This window comes from Chlorella variabilis (genome assembly GCF_000147415.1).
Source record: "Chlorella variabilis unplaced genomic scaffold CHLNCscaffold_29, whole genome shotgun sequence".
Classification (NCBI taxonomy): domain Eukaryota; kingdom Viridiplantae; phylum Chlorophyta; class Trebouxiophyceae; order Chlorellales; family Chlorellaceae; genus Chlorella; species Chlorella variabilis.
In genome coordinates this window covers 449,502-471,697 of record NW_005435059.1, presented here as the reverse complement: position 1 = coordinate 471,697, position 22,196 = coordinate 449,502, and the positions used below count along the sequence as shown (strand labels likewise).

At 60.4% G+C, this 22,196-nt stretch overlaps 5 protein-coding genes across 5 annotated transcripts in view; 3 read left to right on the top strand and 2 right to left on the bottom strand.

Moving 5' to 3' along the window:
* The window catches only part of CHLNCDRAFT_59237 (hypothetical protein), a 3,047-nt gene extending 1,706 nt beyond the window's left edge, over nt 1–1,341 (top strand). Inside the window, exons 7-10 of the mRNA XM_005843566.1 lie at nt 13–105; nt 206–356; nt 471–770; nt 930–1,341. Coding sequence (XP_005843628.1) covers nt 13–105; nt 206–356; nt 471–770; nt 930–1,201 — 816 coding nt within the window. The 3' untranslated portion in view covers nt 1,202–1,341. The remainder of the gene's footprint in view (nt 1–12; nt 106–205; nt 357–470; nt 771–929) is intronic.
* A 2,714-nt stretch (nt 1,342–4,055) lies between these two features.
* On the bottom strand, nt 4,056–5,668 carry CHLNCDRAFT_49237 (hypothetical protein; the record flags this gene model as incomplete). Its single annotated transcript, XM_005843518.1, has 4 exons — nt 4,056–4,458; nt 4,611–4,857; nt 5,028–5,202; nt 5,399–5,668. 4 exons carry the CDS (start codon nt 5,666–5,668, stop codon nt 4,056–4,058), a joined length of 1,095 nt encoding a protein of 364 aa, XP_005843580.1.
* Nucleotides 5,669–6,061: 393 nt separating this feature from the next.
* Nucleotides 6,062–10,994, bottom strand: CHLNCDRAFT_140235 (hypothetical protein; the record flags this gene model as incomplete). Its single annotated transcript, XM_005843517.1, has 14 exons — nt 6,062–6,904; nt 7,020–7,181; nt 7,347–7,525; nt 7,682–7,852; nt 7,974–8,134; nt 8,234–8,481; nt 8,738–9,206; nt 9,321–9,454; nt 9,575–9,694; nt 9,858–9,925; nt 10,056–10,155; nt 10,318–10,436; nt 10,552–10,663; nt 10,755–10,994. 14 exons carry the CDS (start codon nt 10,992–10,994, stop codon nt 6,062–6,064), a joined length of 3,126 nt encoding a protein of 1,041 aa, XP_005843579.1.
* Nucleotides 10,995–11,208: 214 nt separating this feature from the next.
* On the top strand, nt 11,209–13,764 carry CHLNCDRAFT_59235 (expressed protein). The gene is made up of 7 exons (XM_005843565.1): nt 11,209–11,423; nt 11,521–11,675; nt 11,777–12,114; nt 12,391–12,440; nt 12,557–12,725; nt 12,893–13,248; nt 13,384–13,764. The coding sequence occupies exons 1-7, from the start codon at nt 11,214–11,216 to the stop codon at nt 13,678–13,680; spliced, it is 1,575 nt and encodes a 524-aa protein (XP_005843627.1). The 5' UTR covers nt 11,209–11,213; the 3' UTR covers nt 13,681–13,764.
* A 373-nt stretch (nt 13,765–14,137) lies between these two features.
* On the top strand, nt 14,138–21,977 carry CHLNCDRAFT_59234 (hypothetical protein; the record flags this gene model as incomplete). Its single annotated transcript, XM_005843564.1, has 19 exons — nt 14,138–14,305; nt 14,439–14,644; nt 14,764–14,980; nt 15,151–15,290; nt 15,446–15,640; nt 16,048–16,165; nt 16,323–16,608; nt 16,708–17,084; nt 17,259–17,506; nt 17,640–17,820; nt 17,900–18,037; nt 18,108–18,206; nt 18,304–18,465; nt 18,949–19,107; nt 19,190–19,337; nt 19,431–19,648; nt 21,045–21,269; nt 21,451–21,619; nt 21,811–21,977. 19 exons carry the CDS (start codon nt 14,138–14,140, stop codon nt 21,975–21,977), a joined length of 3,621 nt encoding a protein of 1,206 aa, XP_005843626.1.
* Between the last annotated feature and the right edge of the window lie 219 nt (nt 21,978–22,196).

Here is a 22,196-nt window from a genome sequence, read left to right as displayed (position 1 = left end):
TGTGCCGATCAGGCACCCGGCTTTGGCGAGCGCCGGAAGGCCCTGTTGCAGGACATTGCCATCGTCACCGGCGCTGAATTTGTGGCCAAGGACCTGGGCATGAAGGTGGGGCTGCTGCATCTTGGCGGGGTTGAAACGCATTCACGGTCCTAGTGCTGCTTCACGCCGCTCACCTGCCACTCCTCCGCTGCTCTGGCATCTACAGGTGGAGAGCACCACCCTGGAGCAGTTGGGCGTGGCACGCAAGCTGACCATCGCCAACAGCAGCACCACGCTGATTGCGGACCAGGCTAACAAGGATGAGATCAAGGCACGCATCGCGCAGATCAAGAAGGAGCTGGCGGAGACCGACTCTGGTGAGCCGTGGGCATCGGCAGTCCTGTCGCCTGAAACTTTGGTGTTAGTACGCCTTGCTAGTGCTCCACTGCCATGGCAAACCTCTGCCTGCTTCTGCGCTGCCAACCCTGCAGTGTATGACACCGAGAAGCTGAGCGAGCGCATAGCCAAGCTGGCGGGTGGTGTGGCGGTGATCAAGGTGGGTGCGGCCACCGAGGCGGAGCTGGAGGACCGCAAGCTGCGCATCGAGGACGCCAAGAACGCCACCTTTGCGGCGGTGGAGGAGGGCATCGTGCCCGGCGGTGGCGCCGCGCTGCTGCACCTCTCTGAGCTGGTGCCTGCGTTCAAGGAGGAGCAGCTGAGCGACCCCGAGGAGGCGATTGGCGCAGACATCGTGATGAAGGCGCTGCGGGCGCCCTGCCGTGCCATTGCAGGTGCTTTCCAGCCATGGCTGTGCCAGTGCCTGTCATCTCTATTTTCGCTCATGATGCTGCCAGCTGTACCAGGCAACAGTGCTGTCTTGAGTGATTTGCCCCTACTGCAATGTCCAATCTGACTTGTACCCTGCTGCTGCCCACTCATTGTGCCCGCAGAGAATGCGGGGGTGGAGGGTGAAGTGATTGTTCAGCGTCTGCTGGGCCAGCCGTTCGAGATTGGGTACAACGCGATGTACGACCGCATTGAAAACCTGATTGATGCCGGCGTGCTGGACCCCGCAAAGGTCACCCGCAGTGGCCTCATCAATGCCTGCTCCATCGCCGGCATCATGCTCACCACCCAGGCGGTGATGACGGAGCAAAAGCGGGAGAAGAGGCAGGTGCCCGGCATGACTGCAGGTGGCATGCCAGGCGGCCTGACCATGTAATGGTGCAAAAGCAGGCCTCAGCCATGCCGTGTGTGCTTTTCTTCGCTCCCATTTCATACAAACATGCTCAATGCCAGTCCAACTCGAACGACACAGGCACACAGTCAGAGTATTTACATTGTAACTGTCGCACAGGTGTCTGCTGTGCTGCATGGTCCTCACGGCGCCACCACCGTGTTTTCCTTGTCTGCAACCAGCTGCTGAGCTGAAGCTGGTGGCCATTTGCCACCTGGCCGCACCAGCTCCTGGATGAGCCATGCAGGAGAGTCGACATGCGGGAACACCCGAATTTTTTCAGCATGATACTCAGCCTGCAGGTGGGTTGAGATTGGTTCCATTGGACAAGTGCAGGCCAACAAAAGTTGATCGGGCACCTATCAGCAGATCAGGCGATCTCGGAGCACGCAGCCAGCTGAGCACCAAACACAGGCCGTGCCCTGGCCCTACCTGCACTGCCTGGGCACCACGGTTGGCTCGTTCCACCATCTCCTCCACATCCCCCACCAGCTTGCACACACCCTCCACCTGCATCGCCAGGCGGCGATGCACCCCCGCATGCAGCCGCGCCAGCGCTGCCAGCTCATCAACTGCAGGATGCCCCGCCACCAGGCCTGCCTCTGCTTCCAAAGCAGCAATGGGGGCCTCGCCGCTGGGTGCTGCCCCTGCGCCTGCCACCACAGCCAGCTGCTGCTGGTCCAGGTGCTCCACCTTGTCCAGCAGCGCTTGCCACTCCTGCTCCTCCTGCAGCAAGGCAAGCATAGCAGGCAGCAGGCCCCCGCCCCTAGAAAGTGACCAAACAATGTCAGCATATCACTGGTAATGGGAGAGCTGTGTCCAATACATACACAAGGCCACCTCAGCCAGCAACTCACCTTTTGGAAGTTGGCCAACCGCGCACGTAGCCCCACCTTGCGCGCCTGCAGATCCACCTGGTAGTCTGGCTGCTCCACCTCGCTGTCCTCCAGCAGCATGGCGGGAGGCCGTGGTGCTGACGCCAGGTGGACGCTGCCCTTGCTTACAGCATTGGCCAGCTGCTGCTGCAGGGCAGCAAACGCGTCTGCCAGGGTGGCACCCCTGGCAGCTCCAGCCGGCTGCGCTGTCGCTGCTTCTGCAGCAGCCGTCCCCAAGCTGCTGCATAAGGCCAGCAGGCGGTCTGCGGGCGTCGAACGCTCCTGCAGCGCCTGCATGCCCTCCACCAGCCGCTGGCCCAGCGCCTGTGGCAGCTCCAGCTCATCAACGTACTCGCTCTCCGCTGCCGCTGCCGTGCTGGCAGCCTGCTGTGCAAGGTGCGCGGCTGCCGGCGTCTTCAGGTGCGACTTGGTGCGAGCGCTGGTGGCTGGGGCCAAAGGCGGTGGTGGCGGCGGCGGCGCCCCCTCTGCGGGCACCGCGCTGCTGCGCTTGCGCTTGAATAGGAAGGGCACACCATTGCGCCGGGCCTCCACCACCTCGTGGCCTGCAGCGCCAGGTGTGGCTCGACAGTCGCCGGGCGAGGCTTGAGCTGCTGTCACCAACGCAGCAGCGGCTGCTCCCACCTGTTGTAACCTGCACAATCTGCTCCTGGGGCTCCTCCCGAACGTTGAGCACCAGCTGCACGCGGGCTGTCGCGGGTGTGCGAGCTGTCGCCGCCATTCTGTGTGGGGCTGGGTGTGGGAACGGAGGGCGGGGTGGACTGGGAAGGTGCTGCCCTCTGGCCTGTTGCTGCGCAGACGAGGCAGCCTGGAAAACAAACACTCGTGCTATGGCGTGGCAGCATGCACCCTGATTTATCGGCTTGCCATTCTCGTTACTGGTGGCTCCTTGTCTCCACCCGACAACTGTCTCTCTCGCTGTAGCTGGCCTCTGGCCAACGCGCCGAACATCCCACTTCCTAGCCATGCGCCCGGCGCTGCTGCCCATGGCGGTCGTGGCCCTGCTTTCAGCGTCCCTTGCTGCTGGAGCATCTTTCGGGGCGCACGCGGGGGGTGACCTGGACGCCGATACAGAGGGTGCTTTCACGCTTCCGCTGCACCAAGAGCCTAAGAGCATATGGCCGGAACTGGTGAGGCTCCTGGCAAGCCTGGGAGCGCGGCCGCCACTCCGCTGTAACCGCTGCTGCCGCCGCCGACACACTGCGCGCCAGTTGTAGCTCTCGTGAAGTTATGGCCGGGACGACAGGGCTGCTGTCAGTCTAGCAAGCATCAGCTTGTGGGAAGCACACAGGCGCCATCACCCAGCAAGGTTGGAACCAACCACCCAGCTCACTGCCCATGCAGGTGGGCTGGCCTGGTGAGGAGGCCAAGGCACATATAGAGGCACAGCTGCCTGCCGGCTCGCTGGTGATCGTGATTGCGGAAGACATGTGGGTGAAGGTTGGGGGTGGCGTGGGCACCAGATGTGGGTGCAAGGCGGGAGCTGCTACAGGAGCGCGTCGTGCTGCAAACCTGCCAGTGCTGTTTTCGCCCAACTCCCCCTCGTTTTGCCACCATGCTGTGTGGGGCAGGATGATGACAATGGACTATCGAGTCGACCGCGTGCGCATAATTGTCGGTCGCGAAACGGGGCGTGTTGTAGCGCCACCACGGATCGGCTGACGGTCACACGTGCTGTGGTCACATGTATTGTTCTCTACATGCATGACTTGCGCCTTGACCCGCTGCCGCGCGTATTGGCAGCACTCGCTCTTACCAGTCCCTCCCTTGTTCTCTTGTGTTGCTTGTACATGCCCTTTGGATCTGATATGCAGGTCGTGTAACCGGCAACAAGACGGAGAAGGGAGAAGAGGTCGAAGCACATTCCAGGCACGGCAAGTGAAAGGGGCAGTGGTCATGGCGCGAGGTCTCGTGCAGAAGCACGAAGGGAACGCAAGAAGCCCTGCTCACGCCAGCGTGCGCAGCGCCGCCAGCAACTTGTTTGTGTGCTCTGGCAGGCCCACCGACACGCGGACATAGTTGTTCAGCTCCTTGGTGCTGTAGTGGCGCACCATGATGCCGTGCTGCTGGGCCAGCGCATCCTTGAGCCCTCGCGCATCGCGCCCATTGGCCACCTTGCACAGCACAAAATTGGAGTGGGAGGGGCAGGGCTCGAGGTAGGGGATGCCGCCCAGACCCTCAAACAGCCGCTGCCGCTCGGCCACCAGCGCGTCGCGCACGCGCTCGATGTAGGGCAGGTTCGACAGCGCCGCCACTGCCGCCACCTCCGATGCCACCGACACGTTGTACGGCTGCTTGGCGCGCCAGAGGTACTGAATCATGTCCAGCGGGAAGGCGCCGTAGCCCACTCTGCGGTGACAGCAGAGTGCGGGCGATCAGGAAAGGTGCTCCACTGAATGCACAAAATGTCGCTGCGTAACGTCACACAGCCCCACAAAATGTCGCTGCGTAGCGTCATAGAGCCCCACCCTTGGACAACAAGCCAAGGTGTCCATGCGCACCTGAGCCCCGCCAGCGCTGCGCACTTGCTGAAAGTGCGTAGCACCACGAGATTGGGGTGCTGCGCCACCCAGCCCATCTTGGAGGGCTCCTCTGAGAACTCGATGTACGCCTCGTCCAGCACCACCAGCACCGGCAGGCGCAGCACCTCCAGCAGCTCCTCGGTGCTCAGCATGCTGCCATCGGGGTTGTTGGGCGAAGTGAGAAATACCATCTTGGGCTTGTGCTCCGCAACCGCCCGCTTGATTGCTGTGGTGGCATTGAACAGAGGCAGATCGCGGTCAGGGGCATCAGTAGAGGCTGCAATGATTTATGTCAGGGCTGCACGGCACACAAAAGCTGACGCTGACTAGACCCTGCAGCAAGGCCTGCTGACCCTGCCAGCGTTGAAGCAGTGTCCTGCTGCAGCACCAGCTCACCTTCAACATCAATCCTAAAGCCCTCTAGCCGCGGCACGGTCACCACGCTTGCATTGTTGACTGCCGCGTCAAAGACGTACATGGTGAATGTGGGCGGGCAGTCCACAATCTTGTCGCCGGCATCTAGCACGCACCGCATCAGCAGGTCTATGAGCTCGTCTGCGCCGCAGCCGACCTGCATGGCAGCAGGTCTGGTGGTGGCAGGTGGGTGGGTTGACGGGGAGGGGAAGCAGGGTGCTGTGACACGTGGCTTGAAACCTGAGTGCAGGAGATGGCGTGCCATCTCCTGTGTCCATGTGGGTTGCCGCCGATGCCAGCTTCCGGCCTCTGGCTGACGGCGATGCAGGACAATCTGCATGCAAAGCACGCACCAGCAGGTGCTCTGATGGCACACTATGCCACTTGGACAGCGCCTCACGTAGCCGCCGCGACTCTGGATCAGGGTAGATGTTTGGGAAGGGCATTGAGCCCAGCGCCGCCAGCACCTCGGGCGGCGGTCCGTAGGGGTTCTCATTTGCATCCAGCTTGACGATGTCCTTGGCCTCCCGCCCCAGCCGCTGCGCCAAGATCTCAAAGGGCTCAATTGGCGTGTAAGGCTTGAGCTTCAGCAAGTGGGGGCGAATGAAGTCGGCGGCGGCCATCTCGGCCTGCTGCTCCGGCGGCGCCACGTGAGCGACGGCCGAGCTGCCTCGCCTGCTCCCTCTGGGCCCCACGCTGCTCTGAAGTCCAGCTCGCTGCACTCCAGCCACCGCCACCATCGATAAATCGCTGGGACAGGACCGTGGCAAGGGAGTGACACTGGCCAAGACAACGAGAGCAGCTGATGATAAATTGATCCGGATATGCATGCACTGTGGTTTCAGGCAGGAAAGGCCTGTGCCCGACGCCAAGCAGGACGAGTCCTCCATGTTGGAGTTTGGTGATGATTTAAAACGAAGTCCCATTGAATGATCGAAATCCCAAATCAACATCAGAGCCACAAATAGCCGTCCATCCAAAATGCCCACCACAAAAAGGCCCGATGTGACACGGCATTATGGCGGCCGCATCTCTGGCATCGCCGCAGGCGACATGGATTGCTCACTAGCCGTGTGCTGCGGATGCTGGGGTGGTCTACTTCTCTGTTGCTGCTGCAAATGGTGCTGCTGCCCCTCCTCCTTCTCCGGCATCTCTTGCTGCTTGCCCTGCTGCTGAACTGGGTACCCTTGGTAGTCGACTGCCGGCCACGCTAGTTGCAAGTTGTGCAAGCTGCCCTGCACCAGCTGCATTCCACCATCAGACTGCCTCGCCGGCTCCTGCAGAGGCTGCTCCTTCTGTGAAGGCATAGGCATGCCTGCATCTATTGGGGGCCGAGCCGCTGCTACCACCTGACCACTTCCCAGCTTCGGTGCTGGCTCCAGTGCTGGCAGTGCTGGCAGAAAGCGTGCTGCTTCGCTGGTCTCCGATAAGAAGCGCTGCTCGAACAGCTCCGTCAACCGCTCCAGGTTGCTATCGCGCTCAGCAGGGTCCATCGGCAGGTTGCGCAGGCAATTTAGCAAAAACTGCACGTCGGCCCGCAGCTGCTGCTCCCAGGCAGCGCCATGCGGCTCCAGAAGCTCATAAGCCTCCGCCAGGGTGCGGCTGAACATCAGGGCGATGCGCCCAAAGATGCTATGCACCTCCGATGGCAGCAACAGCGGCGTCAGCGCGCCGCTCAGGATCTGTAGCTGCTTGGCGGAGGTGGTGGCAAAGGCGGAAGGTGCTGGAAGTTCTGGGCGCTGGACGCCGGCGGGCCAGGCCGCCGCCTGTGCTGGAAGCTGCTTGATGCTGAGCGACAGCCGCTCTCTCATGATGGACACCAGCTTGCTGCACACCTCCTCATGGTGGATGCGGTAGTCCTGCGACCAGCGCAGTTGTTATGGACAGCAAGCAAGGAGATGACTGGCAAAACAGGAACAAAGAGCCAGAAAGCAAGAAAACTCCATTTGATTGGCCTTCGGTCGTTGATCTCACCTGCAGCGCCCTCCCAAAGTCAGCCATGAGCATGCCCAGCCGCGGCGGAGCCACGCCCTGGGTAAAGAGCGCAACCAGCGCAGGGTGGAACGCAATGAAGGCACCCAGACACTGACAGGAGATGGCTAGATGCTTCGCAGTGATGCTCTTCAAACCAGACACCTGCATCGAAAGGAGGGGAGTGGAGGTGGGAGACCCTGGGCGATGTGCGTACCAACTGGTGCCGGATTGGCATGTGGGGCAGGCGCTGAGAAGAATGACTCCCTCGCTCTTTCACAGTTGCTCTAACTGGCGCAGCCACAACTGCACTCCAGAGTGCACACTCACCTGCATAGCCCCCGCGCCAAGAACCAGCTGGCAGGTGCGGCTGTTGAACACCTTGAGCAACTCTAGCACGCGCTGCGCCACCTCAGCGCCGAAAGCAGGCATAACGTCGCGAAAGGCGCGATAGTCGCGCAACATGCTCAGCAGCAGCAGCTGCGTGTTGACCACATGGTAGCCCTGCCCTGCCACCACCAGCACGGGGGCTGCTGCTGTGGCTGACATGTCATCCTGAGGTGTGATGGTAAACTTGCGTGTCACGTCTGCTCTACTCGGAACAGCACCTATCCCGCCGTTGAGGCCCAACCATGGCTGAATGCTGCCATTTGCACCACCGGTACTTTTGGCAGCGCCGTTCTCTGCCGCTTCTTGGTGGCCACTGGCCTCAGCTGCAGATGCCTCCGACTGCGCTATGAGTCCGCAAGCAGTCACTGCTTGCTGCAGCTCCTCGACAATGTCCTGAAATTGACGTGGCACCTCCACAGCCACCCACTGCTCCTGTTCCAGCAGTGCTGCAGTGAACAGTGCAAGCGCGCACAGGTCGGAAAAGCACGACACCGTGGCAGAACATAGAGCAGCAGGGGGGATGGTCTTGCAACACGTGGGTCAACTTGCCAGGCCTCCTCAACTCACTTGTGAGCTTGGAGAGCGTCTTCGCATGCATGGCATCCAGGATGGCCTTGCACAGCTGCTGTACCGAGGTGCGTAGGCCCAGCACGCCACGCACACCATGCTGCTCCACCAGTAATGCCATGACGTCAGTCAATTCGAGGATGCGCTGTAGGTCCGATAGCCTGCAAAGTTGGGATGCTGAAAGCCCTGGGCTCCTCTATCTGTGCTCTGCCAGCAATAGCAAGGCACAATGTCTCTTGCCAGCGCCAGCAAAGCCTCACCTGCTGCTGCTGCTGCCACTTTCAGTGCGGCCACGTGCTCTGCTGCTCAGCAGCTTGGACCAGCGAGCCGCAGCCGCTTCTGCCACGGCATGGCAGCATTCAGTCATGTCGTGCGCCGCTGTCGCCAGCTGTAGCTGGGAAGCCTTGGAAGCAGTCAGGATGAGCTGCACCGTATGCCCCACCTCGGAACAGTGGTTCAGAAAGGCCTTCACTGCCAGGACCGATGCCTCCAGCACCCACTGGAAGTCCTGGCCGGACAGACGTTGCAAGCGATCCGCTGCGCTTGGTGGCTCCGTGCTTGGTGACATTGAGCGATGGCTAGCCAGCAGGTGCGAAGAGTCGCCTGGCGTGGCTTCTGGATCCAGCACATCCAAGCAGCTCTCGATCACTTGGCTGCATCCCCTCAAAGGCACGGCGTTTATTTGGCAACAAACAAAGTCAAACACTGATGCAGCCCAATAACGACCGCTATTGGCCTTCAGCTTACCTCAGCAACTCCATCACCCGTGCAGCGGAGGTGTCTTTCAGGTCCCGCATTGTGGCCGGCAGCCGTCCCATGTGCTGCAACCCAATGACCAGCGGCAACAGCTCCTCCTGCAGCATTCCAGTGCTGACCTTTTTGCCATCTGCCGGCCATGCCGCTGCTGTGGCCACAAAGTTGCCATCGCCGCCTGCCATCCTCTCCAGCCAGCCCACAACACGCTCCACAGCTGCAGCATCAGTGACCCTCACAGCCGCCAGAGCTTCCAATTCGGGGCTCTCCTCGGCTGATAGCTGTCGACTTGGGGACACACAGGCGGAGCGGCCGCGGAGCGGTGTGCTGGCAGACAGCGCTGAAAGCTGTATGCACAGGCGGTCGCGAATGCCACGGACCAATGCTGCTTGTGCCGCAAACTTGGTGCGCTCGAGAAACTCAGAGGTCATGAGGTCATCCACTGCCTGCGCAGTCTGAACAATCTGCTCTGGCAGATGCCTGCAGTGCACGCATTGCAGAAGACAGGTTGGCGGATGGCCACCTATTGTGGGAAGCGGAGTGAGCAACAGTACTCATTTTGCTAGACAGCTGGGAAACCCATTAGATACTCACTGAAAGCAGTCGAGGCCAAGGAGTTCCTCATCACCCAGCACCCCTTGCAGCACTTCCAGCACGTCAATGGCGCCAGCGTAGTCCACAGCCATGCCCCCAGAGCAAGGCAGCAAGCCTTGAAGGGCACTCTGAGCCTGAAGCGCATCGGAAAAACAATGGTTGTCGCAGAAAACGAGTGCGCGTCATCGTATAGGCCACCATCGTGCAACAGGAGCAACTAATCATCAACAGACAAAGGATGTTGCAAGCAGCACCTGGGCAACGCCGTCCATGGTGCGCAAAATGTCTAGGGTGGCCACCAAGTTGGCACGTTGCCGCTGCAGATGCTGCGATGTCTGCACTGCCAAGGCCACCTCCTGCTCCAGGCCATGCACCTGCACGGAGGGCAGATCCATGAAAGGCAGGGAAATAGTAGAATGAGGAAGACAGCTGAATAACAGCCCCCACCTGATGTGAGGGCAAGTGTCATGGCAGTGCAATGCGAGTACCACACCAAACCAGTGAGCAGCCACGCGCCTGCTGCCTGATCGCTGACACCTGCACGTACACGCGGGCCACGCTGCCGCGCACATCGTGGATGTAGGCGGACGCATCAAAGAAGTTGTCTGTAGGAGGCAACAAGGAGGCTGGCGCAGGACGGCTTGGGAGATCCAAGCGGGCCTCAGTGAGGAATGCCTAGGCGCAATGTGTAGGCGTGATGGAGCATGAAACCACATGTTGAGGTGAACAGCTCACCCGTGCGCGCCGCAATCTCCCGTACCAAGTGCGTCTCCACAATGTCGAGATAGGTAGACAGGCGCTGCAGGCTCTCCTGCCGCGCCTCCTCACTCTTCACCTGCAAAGCAGCCAGAGCATGGGCAAGATCGGCTGTAATGGCGTTGGTGGCATGGGGACTGAGAGTGGACAGCAAGGGTTGGGTCGATCCTCGATGCCCACCAAAAACAGCTGCAAGATGCAGGCTGGCTGGCATGTGGCTGCAAAGGCTGCGTCCAATTACCTCCACCACCTCCTCCCACAGCTGCTGCTGGTCCAGGTCAAAGGCCTCTTGGAAAAAGGGAGCCGGCACTTCTCGCATGGCTGCCACCAGGCCCTGACCCTGGCTGGCATGTAGCTCCTCTGCAGCAAGCACAGTACAGGGTGGGGGCTGGGCAGGGTCCCACTGCCCTTGCTGTAGTTGCAAAGCGGTCAAAGAGAGGCACGCAACCCACGCTGCCAGCCAGCATGCTGTGACCTGGGCTAAGAGCCTGCTGCATGCGCTGGCGCAATGCCTCTCGGTTGCGCTCAAACGTCTCCAGGCGATTCCCAATGGACCGCAGATACCGACTGAAGTCTTGCAAGCTGACCTGCAAGGCAGGGAAGCAGCCTGAGCGGTAATACCACACAAGCAACACTGCTGCAGCGCTGCAGTGTTGCTCTAAGCACCGTCCCGCACACCTCTGGCAGCGTGCCCAGCGGCAGGGGCGGCGGTCGGGCATCCAGCTCCTCGCTGGCAGCGTTGAAGGTCCAGGCTGCCAGCCACGTGCTTGCACCTGGCCCATTCACTATACTGGCCAGCTCCTGGGCAGCAGCAAAGCTGGCTTCCTCCGTCGTCAGCGAGGCGGAACGGGCGGTCGACGACACCCCGGGGTGGTGGAGGCCACCGCTAGAGGAAGGGGTCTGCGGCGTCCCGCTCATGAGCGAGTGATCAGCGGCACATGAACCTGTGAACTGCTACATCTATTGAAAATTGCACACAAGCAGTCTTTACAAGTGCCAGTAGCGATGGAGAATGCCGCAGAGATCGCTAGCGCGGCGGGAGCCACGTGTTGCTGACGAGCATCATTCAACGCACACCGCAGGAGCAACACTGTCGGAGGAGCGATTGCCAATGGACATGCCCTGATCGATACTAAAATGCTGGAGCAGAGCCGGCTTCTCTTCATTCTGGCCAACCAGTTCGCCTCGCAGCAGGCCTACCGGCAGGCTGTGCATTGCTTGACTGCCATATGCAGCCAGAGGTCGGAGCTGCCATCCGTCCTGGCCCTGGCGCGCTTGCAGCTGGCCTCCCTGCTGCTCGACCGCTTCGACAACTTCCAGGAGGCCAAGGCCCTCTTGCTGATTGCGGTGGGAGCTGCTTGCTGGCGTGGTGGTGGACGCCCGCGCACTGAAGCCTGCCTTCCCATCCATGCTAAGCCCTGGGGGTGGGTCAACCTGGTTGCAGGAGCAGGACCTGCGGCAGGGCCACCACCTACTCCGGAGCGAGGTGTGGGATGCGCTTGCGCGCTGCAACCAGAAGCTTGGGGCGGTGGCAGCGGAGCACAAGGCACTGTCCTTGGGGCTGAAGGCATGCCAGCAAGGCGCAACATCCAAGGACGAGTGAGCCGGCGGTGCTGGATATTGTGCTGCGGGCTGTTCTGCTGCATTGTTGTCCAGTCGACCTGTCTGGCCGATGACTTGGCCCCCTTTCCTGTGTTCAGGGATGCGCTGGCGCACTGGCGCACGTACTTCTACTTCAAGCTGGCAGAGCACAGCATGATGCACGAGGGGCAGGATGCTGCCACTGATCAGTTGCATCTTCTGGATAACCAGGGCCTCACTCATGCGGAGCGTGTGCTGCACCTGCTCTGCCGCGCCACGCTGCACCTGTGCGCGTGCGAACCGACAGCGGCAGCTGCCATTGTGGAGGAGCTTAGCCCGCTTATTGAGAAAGCAGGGCAGGGGAACAGCCTGCTGCACAAGCAGCTGCGCTGCCACTACAGCGTGCTGTACATTGCCATGGTGGTGGCAGCGGGCCGCGTCAACGACCTCAAACAGGGTGAGAGGATGATGAGTGTTGATGCGTGTGTGTATAGGGAGGGCTTCTTTCTGCCGTTTTCGTGAGGCAATCTATTGTGTTGCACTGCTGCAGATCCCAGTGGCAATATCTCGATGCTTGTGGCACTGCACAAGCTTCTGGCAGAGATGCAGGGTGCAGATTGGAGCTATGCCTGGCTGCCCACGGCAGCTGTGGGCGCAGTGGGGAACCTTTTGCATGCCTCGCTGTTGCGCAGCCTGGGCAAATCTGCCCCGGCTGCCGCATACTTGGCAGCAGCCCACGAGGTGGTGGAGCAGCAGCTCGCCCAGTGTGGAATCGACATGGAGGTACCAAGCAATTGAGTGTTTTTTGGCCAATCATATGCCTCAATTTCTGCAATGCAATTTCTGCAATGCAATTTGCTATGCTGATCCTGCTACCACTCGCGTCCCCCTTTCTGCAGGCAAGGGAGACACAGCTGGGTGTGCAGGCCATCTGGGAAGGCCGCATCTTCTGCCACCTCAGGCTGCTTGTGGTGGAGCAGCAGGTGCTGGCTGCACTGGTGGCCTCGCGCTTTGCGCAGGCAGGGGAGCTCTTGGCAGAGCTGATAGCACTGCTGGACCGCTTCCCGAGTCTGTTGCATGACTGTGTACCCAGCACTCAGATGCTGCTGGGTAAGAGCTGGCTGGCAGTTGCTGGGGATACTGCTCTGCAGCATGCGAGAAATGTCGGCACCCCGAGAGGTGTTGCCAGCTGATCTCGTGTGTGCTCCCCGCTGCTCTTGCTGGGCTGAATGCAGGGCACTATGCCCACAGTGTGCAGCAGCATGCCGCCGCCTCCGCCCACTTCCAGGCCGTGCTGCAAAGCGACGCAAAACATCTGCATGATGCGGCTGCGGTTGCGGCAGCACTGGCGGAGCTGCACGGAAGCGAGGGCCCCACCGGCCTGCACCGCGCTGTGGAACTGCTGCAGCAGCGCGGGCTCACAGAGCTGACCCACACATTGAGCCTGACGGTGCACGACAGGACCGCGGCACTGGTGGTCAATGCTCTGGTGGCGCAGCGCTCAGGCGATGACAGCAATGCGAGGGTGCTGCTGACCAAAGCACTCAAGACGGCTCACGCGCATTTGGGTAGCACGCAGATGGTGGCACAGGTACTGGAGGGCTCCATGCTGGATGATGGCAGCAGCAGCTGCAGCTTCAGGAGGCTGCGGGGGCAGCTCTTGACGCTTTCGCTGTCTGTCGGTTCTTCAAGCCCCATGCGACCATTGCGCGCCTCATGGTTGCAGGTGTTGAACTGCTTGGCACCCATCCAGGCCACCAAGGGAGATAGGGCAGGGGCAGAGCAGATGCTGGGCAGCGCCACCACACTGGGCAAGGCGCAGGGCGACCTGCCCACCCTGGTCTGCTCCAGCCGCGCGCTGCTGCGCATCTTCAGCGTGAGCCCCGACAACGCCCAACGCAGCTCCAAGCAGCGCGAGTACACAGAGCGCAAGGCGGGGGACCTACATGCGGCAGTGGCGCGCGCCGCGGCGGCGCCCAGCCACGCCACGCTGCTGGCCTGGGCCCCTTCCCAGCACCCCTAACAAGAGCAGCAGAAAGAAATCCTCGGATTCATGCTGTTGACACGTCAGTGGTGTGTACGCAGATACATGTATGCCCAGGTTGAGTGGAGCAGTGAGACACAGGCAAGACGAGCAATTGCTGTTTTTGAGTTTTGAATCTGTAGTGCCGGTGACGAAGTACAGATTTCAAGACAACGACTGGCGGCGGTGCACGAGCCTCCGCGCATGTCCCTCTTCGCGTAGCCTGTCGCGGGATCCACGTGCGTAGCCTGGCTGCTGCACCCCCCGGCTGTCGTTGGGCTCCACCCCCGCGGCCGCCCCTGGTAGCCTGGCCGGGCGTCCCCTCGCTCTAGTTGCACCGCCGATCAACTTGCCTCACGCCAGCTGTCGGCATTGACTGGTTGCCACCTGCCGCAACCCGCCCGCTGCCCGCTGCGCTGGCTTCACCACAAGCGCACGTCCAGGGCAGTAAACAGCAATGTGGGTCAGGGAGGTGACGATCGATGGCTTCAAGTCGTATGCGCAACGCGCCGTCATCGGCCCCTTTGACAGCCAGTTCAACGCCGTGACGGGTCTCAACGGCTCTGGCAAGTCCAACATCCTAGATTCCATCTGCTTCGTGCTGGGCATCCAAAACTTGCAGCAGGTATGTGGGGCTTTTGCAACAAGCGCTGTCCGGCAAGAGCATTTGGCCCACTCTGCCGGACAGCAGCACCAACCCCGGTGGTGGATTCAGGTGGCAGCGCGTGTAAGTGGGTTGGTGCCACCCTGTCCTGCAGGTGCGTGCCAACAGCCTGCAGGAGCTGGTGTACAAACAGGGCCAGGCGGGCATCACCAAAGCCACCGTGTCCATCGTGTTTGACAATCGCGAGAAGGAGCGCGGGCCGGTGGGCTATGAGCAGCTGGACGAGATCACGGTGACCCGCCAGCTGGTTATCGGCGGGCGCAGCAAGTACTTGATCAATGGCAAAGTGGCGGAGCCCTCGTGAGTGGCGGGCGCTCTTGTGGTTATGGCAGTCAGTCAGCAGTCGTGTCACCTGAGACAGATAGTGCTTCACAGTATCGCCAAGTGTGGCTGGCCGTGTGCGCCCGCCCTCTTTGCAGGCGTGTGCAGAGCCTATTCCACTCGGTGCAGCTCAACGTCAACAACCCGCACTTCCTCATCATGCAAGGCCGCATCACCAAGGTGCTCAACATGAAGCCGCCCGAGATCCTGGGGCTGCTGGAGGAGGCCGCTGGCACCAAGATGTATGAGGAGAAGAAGAAGAAGGCGGTGCACACGCTGGGCAAGAAGCAGTTAAAGGTGGACGAGATCAACAAGGTGGGCCATGGCACGATGCTGCGCAAACTGGCGGATGGAAGCAACGGGATGCATGGGGCACAGGAGCCAACATGTTTTGAAGGGGTGGGCTGGCATCATTGTCGCCAGTGATGCACATGCTTCCCTGTTGCGCTGGTTGGATTATAATTTTCATCGCAATGGTTGTGCAGGTGCTGACCGAGGACATCTTGCCTGCACTGGACAAGCTGCGGCGGGAGAAGGTGCAGTACATGGAGTGGCAGAATGCCGTCAAAAACCTGGACAAGCTTGTCCGCTTCTGTGTGGCTCACCGATATGTGGAGGCACAGAGGTGAGCCCCGAGTTTGGCCTGCACCATGCGGCGGGCTTGTCGTCATATCAGTGGTTTGCCACTACCTTTAAGCCGAGCAAGTCTTCATGCCCGACCACTGTGTCTGGCTGGCGTTAGGATACACACTGCCTGCTTATGCGGCACAATTCATGCAGGTTGCAGCAGAATGGCGAGCAGGATGTGCAGCAGGTGCAGAACGACTTGAGTGATCTCGAGGCGCAGTATGCTGCACTGGATCTGAAAATTCGTGAGAAGCAGGATGAGATTGAGGGGCTGAAGACCGAGAAGGAGCTGCAGAGCAGTGGCGAGGTCAAGGAGCTGCAAGCGGAGGTTGATGACATCTCCAAGCGGTGGGGCACGCAAATCCTCTGCGCTGTGTTGGTGCTCGCAGGTTGAGCGATGGATGGTTGCATGCAGGTGCACGGGATGCAGACAAGGCAGCGGTGTTGGCAGTTGACAGCCTGTGTTGACCAGTTTGCACTGCTGCTACAGGGTGGTCAGGGACACCAGCAGCTGGAACAACAAGAAGGAGATGCTGGAGGCAGAGCGGGCCAACTGCAGCCAGCTCACAGTGGCGCTGGCCGAATTGGATGAAGACGGCATGCGGTCCACAGTACAGCGTGCCAGTTTGGAGCGGGATGAGGCACAGGCAGCTTGTAACAGGTGGATGGTGTGCCTGCCCTGTGGGCTTGCTGCATACCCAAATGCTTATAATAAATCTAATGAATAATGAATCTCACTGTGCCTGAGCTTGCAGCACTGAGCTAGCAGTTCAAGCAGCGCAGAACGAGCTGGACGGTGCTGAGGCAGGGGACGGACGTGATGCATCCAACCGCAGCCTTCAGGAGCGGCTGGCAGACACACAGAACGCGCAGGTGTGAGCGATGCTGGTGCAATGCCCCTGTGTGTGCAGTGCCTCCTGCTCAAGGACCTGCACCTCTTTATTCTAGGTAGCTGCATGCATACCGGGTGGTATCGCTTGTCTGCGTGCCTGCTTGCAACACAACCCTGGATCACATGCTGGTGCTGCAGACCGTAGCGGAAGCAGAGGCCAAGGCTGCTGAGACGCGAAGCAAGCACCTACTGAAGCAGCTGGCTGAGCAGCGTAAGGCACTGGCCTCCAAGGAGAAGGAGGGCTCCAAGTTGCCGAAGGACTTACAGCGAGAGCGAGCAGAAGTGGAACAGTGCCGACAGGCGGCAGCAGCGCTTGGCTACCTTCCTGCAGCAGCAGCGGGCCTGGAGGAGGAGGCGGAGCGGCAGCGCAGCGAGGTGCAGTGCTGGCGCGACCGTGTGGACGAGCTGTCATCGCAGCTGGCAGGTGGGCATGGACATAGGAGTTCTCATCCGGGATGCTAGCCGCTGCCGGCACGGCCTGCCCTGGATAGATTTTTCTGCCATTGTTGGTCCTGTTTTGCAGCCATCGACTTCCGCTACAGCGATCCGGAGCACAACTTCGATCGGTCGCGTGTGAAGGGTGTGGTGGCCAAGCTGACACGAGTGGCTGATCCTACCACCAGCACAGCGCTGGAGGTTGCGGCAGGTGGCAAGCTGTACCAGGTGGTGGTGGATAACGAGCAGACGGCCAAGGCGCTGTTGGCACATGGCCACCTGCGCCAGCGCGTCACCATCATCCCTCTGAATAAGGTGTCGGCGCACAGCATCCCACCCTCAGCAGTGGCTGCCACACGGCGGATGGCGGGGGATAAGGCGCAGCTGGCGCTGGAGCTGGTGGGTTATGACCAGGAGTTATCGGCGGCTATGAAGTATGTGTTTGGCGGCTCCATCATCTGCAAGGTGTGCATGGTGCTGTGGGGCGGGGGTGGGAGCAGTCTGTGACACAAGCAGTGCAATTACGTCCCCTGGCAATAATTGGATGGATTGGGGACTGCATTTAAGACAATCCTTTCTTTTCTTAATATCTTGATATGTATACTTCTTCCTCCAAAGTGTTTTCGGCGCTGGGTGCAGGACGCCAGCACCGCCAAGAAGCTGGCATTTGCCCGTGAGGTCAACACTCGGTGCATCACGCTGGAGGGCGATGACTTCAACCCGGGCGGTACGCTAACTGGCGGCTCCCGCAACAAGGGCGGCAGCGTGCTGGGACGGCTGCACGAGCTGGCGGCGGCAGATCAGCAGCTGGAAGGAGCACAGGCCAAGCTGGCGCAGGCATTGGCCTCTATCAAGGCCATGGCCGCAGCAGCGCAACAGCACAAGAAGTAAGTAAGCTGGTCAGCGACCGTTTGGTAGTGCCCTGCTCAAAGTCAAGCATCAGGCCAGCTTATATTGCTGTATCAATGCTCAGTTCCCGACTCGTAACCCTTTAGCGATGGTTTGTGGCGCTGGTTGCAGGCTAAGTCACGAGCTGGAGCTAAAGCAGCACTCACTGAAGCTGCTGGAGGAGCGCATGCAGGGCAGCGAGGTTCACCAGCTGTCCGAGGCAGTTGCTGGCAGCGAGCTGGAGCTGCAGGAGGCACAGGAGGCGCTTGCTGCAGCGCAGAAGAAGCAGCAGGACATGTTGGCGGCGGCAAAGGTGCGATAGAAAAGCTTCATGAGAACTGTCTGAAAAATGGCAGCTCCATCACTTGGTAGTTTGGTCCCTGTGCTGGCAGGACTGGCACACGAGGATGCCCACCTTTGACAAAAAACGGGACAAGCGCTCCAGGGATCCCAAAGACAAGATGTTCGCCACCAAGAAGCAGTTTGAAGCCGCCAAGAAGGCCTTGAAAGCCAAGCAGGCGGTGCTGCAGGTGAACACATTTAGCACGGGATGGGTATCCGTGGGATTGTGACCACATACATTGCTTTTTTGCATTGCAGACGACGCTAGCAGAGGCCGAGGCTGCTGACAGCGAGCGCAAGACGTTGGTTGAGCAGCTGACGACGGCTAAGAAGATGGTCAAGGGGCTGGAAGAGCAGGTGGGCTTGGGCACAGGATTCTGTGACATGTCGAAGTGCCTGCAAGGAGGCAGCCGTTGCTGCAGCGCCATTGAACCGCTGTGCTTGTGCCCCACAGGTTGCCGAGCTGGCAGCAGTGGTGGCTGCCGCCAAGGCAGACTATGACAATCGCAATGGGCGCCTGATGGAGCGGCTGGCGCGCCTGCAAGAGTGCGACTCTGAGATTGCGATGGCCACCAAGGAACGCGATGCGCTGGAGGGGCTTAAAACCGACAATCTGGTGGAGAAAAAGAAGCTGAACAACAAGTGAGCAGGGGAAGCGCTGAGCAATTGTGGTGTTGTGGTGCCACTGGTCGGTGCCACTGGGTGGTTCTTGCTGTTTCTTGCGCAAGCCTTTGTTTGGGATGCTACTTTGTGCAACAAGCCGTTTTTGCATTTCTTCAATAAGTGTCTCCACACCACCTGCAGGCTTGATGCCCTCCGCAAGGGCATGGCGGAATCTGCCGATCGCTGCCGCAAGCTGGAGCGCGAATACCAGTGGATCCCATCCGAGAAAGCGCAGTTTGGGCGGCCTGGCAGCGACTATGACTGGGAGGCGCACAACGCGGACAGGGCAAGCGGGCAGCCTCTTGGGAACTGAGGGAACTGCACGCGGGGCCTAGTGTCGCTCTAAGGACCTCCATTATCACAACAGCAAGGCAGTGTCACAGCAACCGCTCGCTGTAGAGGCTGAAGCGCTGGGTGGCTTGCTGCCTTGCTGCAGATGTTTGCTGAGCACGAGAAGGCCAGTGCCACCATCGAGGGGCTGTCCAAGAAGGTGAACAAGAAGGTTATGCAGATGTTTGACAAGGCGGAGCAGGAGTACAACGAGCTGAAGCGCAAGAAGGATGTGGTGGAGAACGACAAGAGCAGGATTGAGCAGGTGGGCCCAGTGTTTGTGCTGGGGGTGCATGTGCTTGTTTCCAGTTTGTCTTCTTGCCAGTCAGCTGTCCCCTCCCCTGCAGACCATTGGCACGCTGGATGAGAAGAAGCGTGAGGCGTTGGAGAAGACATGGCGCAAGGTTACAGGCGATTTTGGCGCCATCTTCTCCACGCTGCTGCCGGGCACGACTGCCAAACTGGAGCCGCAGGAGGGCTGCTCATTCATGGAGGGTGAGCATGTGTGTGTTTGGAATGCAGCAAGGCAACTGATAAGTAGCAGCCTTGCATAGGTGCCCTGCATTGCGCACTGGTGCCGCTCTGCAGGGCTGGAGGTGAAGGTGGCTTTTGGCGGCGTGTGGAAGGAGTCGCTGAGCGAGCTATCGGGAGGTCAGAAGTCGCTGCTGGCGCTGAGCCTGATCCTGGCCATGCTGCTCTTCAAGCCCGCCCCGATCTACATCCTGGATGAGGTGGATGCGGCTCTGGACTTGAGCCACACGCAGAACATCGGCCGCATGATCAAGGCACACTTCCCGCAGAGCCAGGTGGGGCTGTGACAGTCTGCCCAGCAAGTGCGTGCTGCCCCCGGCATGTGTGTGTGGTGGGATCCAAAGATGTATCCGGTGCCTTGGCGTGCAGTTCATCGTTGTTTCTCTGAAGGAGGGCATGTTCCAGAATGCCAACGTCCTGTTCCGTACCAAGTTTGTGGATGGAGTCAGCACTGTCGCAAGAAGTGCGAACATGGCTGCCCCCCTGGCGGGCGGTGGCAGCAAGGCAGCGGAGCCCCGGGGCAGGGCAGCGCTGCGAGAGAACGTGCGCGGCTAAGTACCTGGCACGACACAGTTGTATTGTTGTCACAAGCACTCATTTTGGGGGAAGCCAAATGGAAGGCAGGACTGAGAATCGAAGACTGAGAAACAAAGAAGTGGGGGGATAGCAAGGAGAGCCAAGGCTCAACTGAGCAGCACGGGGACCCAGCTCCCCTCCGGGATTCGATGGAGCCAGCAACCACTTTACAATCTCATTCTGCATAAATGAGTCTCAGAGGAGGATGCTCATCGTCCGAGCAAAGAATAAGAAGTTCTTCACACGCTGAACACGTGTGTGCCGTAAGAGCGGCAGGAAGCACGGGACTAATCGGCGCTTTGTGGTGTTTGTTGTTGTGCGCCTTCACCTGTTGGCCCAGACATTTTCGGCTCGACTGCTCAGCCTACGGCGCGGCGGCGGCGCGGCGGCGGCGTGGCGGCGGCTGCAGCTGCGGAGGCTGCGGCACGGGGTTCAGAGCAGGCTGCGGCGGCTGGGGCACGGCGTTTAGGGCGTTTCATTCGTGCAAAATTTGTGGTTAAATTTGTGGTTCCATGAGTTCGCGGAATCAAAAAAGCCTCGCCAGCGTCACGGAATCATGGCTTTGCCGACACAATCGATGCCTAATTTGTGTTGATAAACTCTCTGTGCCTGCGACGAGGCCAGTGGAGGGCGACGGCAATACGAGCCCAGCGCCGGCAATACAGCAAAGCCGCCTGCAGCTGGTAGCTGTGTTTTGTTGTGTCGTCAATCAACCAGAGCGCTGGCACTTATTCTTACAGGCCCGCAGCGGTGCGCCAGCGAGTGTGCTCCCCTCGAGAGCTCAGTGTTGGTTAGTAGTCCGCTTGCGACCTGCCAGGTCCCTCAGGAACTGCTGCCCTGGCGTGGCCTTCGACTCGGTGAGCGGCGGACCGCCGCCCGCTTTTCACAACCGGCTGTTGTCCGTTGCGGCACACTCGTCTGTTTCCCCCTTGTGCGCCCCGGGCCGCCTCCTTTCTGTCCGCGAAGCGGCAGACCGCCTTTGGTGCAGGGCCCTCTTCAGACACCACCGCTCCCCGCCACCGACGCTGTGCTGGAGGTGGAGGAGGGTACCTCTTCTCCGCTGTGGGGCCCGCTGCCTACTGACAACTTGAGCAGCCCCTGCGGCAGCGAATAAGCATGTCCTCGGCCATGAACTCAGCAGCCCGAGCAGCAGCCAGCCCGCAGAAGGGTGGCGCTCCAGATGCTGGACGCCCGCTGGACACCGGCGCGGTGACCAAGCGCCTGCAGCAGGAGCTCATGAGCCTGATGGCCAGCGGTGGCGACGGCGTGTCCGCCTTCCCTGCGGGCGACTCGCTGTTTGACTGGGTGGGCACCATCAACGTGAGTGGGCGGTGCCATCACGCCAGACGAGTTCAACGCTGCCTGTGTGTTTTCTCCCCTGGTTTTTTCCCAGCCGTTGCTTGCAGTGCGCAGTTGTGTCACGTGGTGCGCTTCTGTTAAGCTACATGCGCAGTTAACGTTTGTCGCTTGGTCCTGGGCTTTGCCTTGTGCCTGTGTGCAGGGTGCTGACGGCACGGCATACGAGGGTTGCACATACCGCCTGTCCCTCAAGTTCACCTCGGAGTACCCCTTCAAGGCGCCTGGCGTGCGGTTTGACACCCCTTGCTTCCACCCCAACGTGGACGCCCATGGAAACATCTGCTTAGACATTTTGAAAGAGAAGTGGTCAGGTCCGTGGCTGGCGGGTGCCCTGGTCTACCAAGCGCCATGCTGGGGTGGTGCTCTGACGTGCCCGCTTGCTGCTTGGGAGGCGTAGGCGTTGATCCAGCAGTCTTGTGTTTCCGTTACTGGCAACCGTCTGACCTCACCCAGTTATTCTCAAGCCCGCAGACTTTGTTGCTCCCTCCTGTATTCCCCGCAGCGGCATACAGTGTGAAGACCATATTGCAGTCCATCCAATCGCTGCTAGCAGACCCGAACGTAGACTCGCCGCTCAACGCGCACGCAGCCAAGTTGTGGGGCGTAAACGATGCAGAGTACCGGGCGCTGGTGCAGAAAGCGTACAATGGCCCCAAGCATGCAACGTGAGGCTGGGCCACCTGGCTTCCGCAGCACTTCCACTCCCAGGCTCTGTTGTTCCCCGCGGAAAACCCTGGTGCAACATCCCGGTACGGGGAATTGATACATGACATGACAGACGACAGTTTCAGAATGCCTCCCCCAAGAGGGGGGACAAAGCGGTGTGTACCACGCGCCCGTCCCCCCCAATTGACCCCCCGCTCTTTTTGGTTAACCCGGGAAGGGTGT

Coding starts and splice junctions, on each gene's coding strand:
- CHLNCDRAFT_59235 (XM_005843565.1), top strand. CDS start 11,214: ATGCTGGAGCAGAGCCGGCTTCTCTTCATTCTGGCCAACCAGTTCGCC. Junction 11,424..11,520: donor AGGCCCTCTTGCTGATTGCG/GTGGGAGCTGCT, acceptor ACCTGGTTGCAG/GAGCAGGACCTGCGGCAGGG. Junction 12,115..12,390: donor CGTCAACGACCTCAAACAGG/GTGAGAGGATGA, acceptor ACTTGGCAGCAG/CCCACGAGGTGGTGGAGCAG.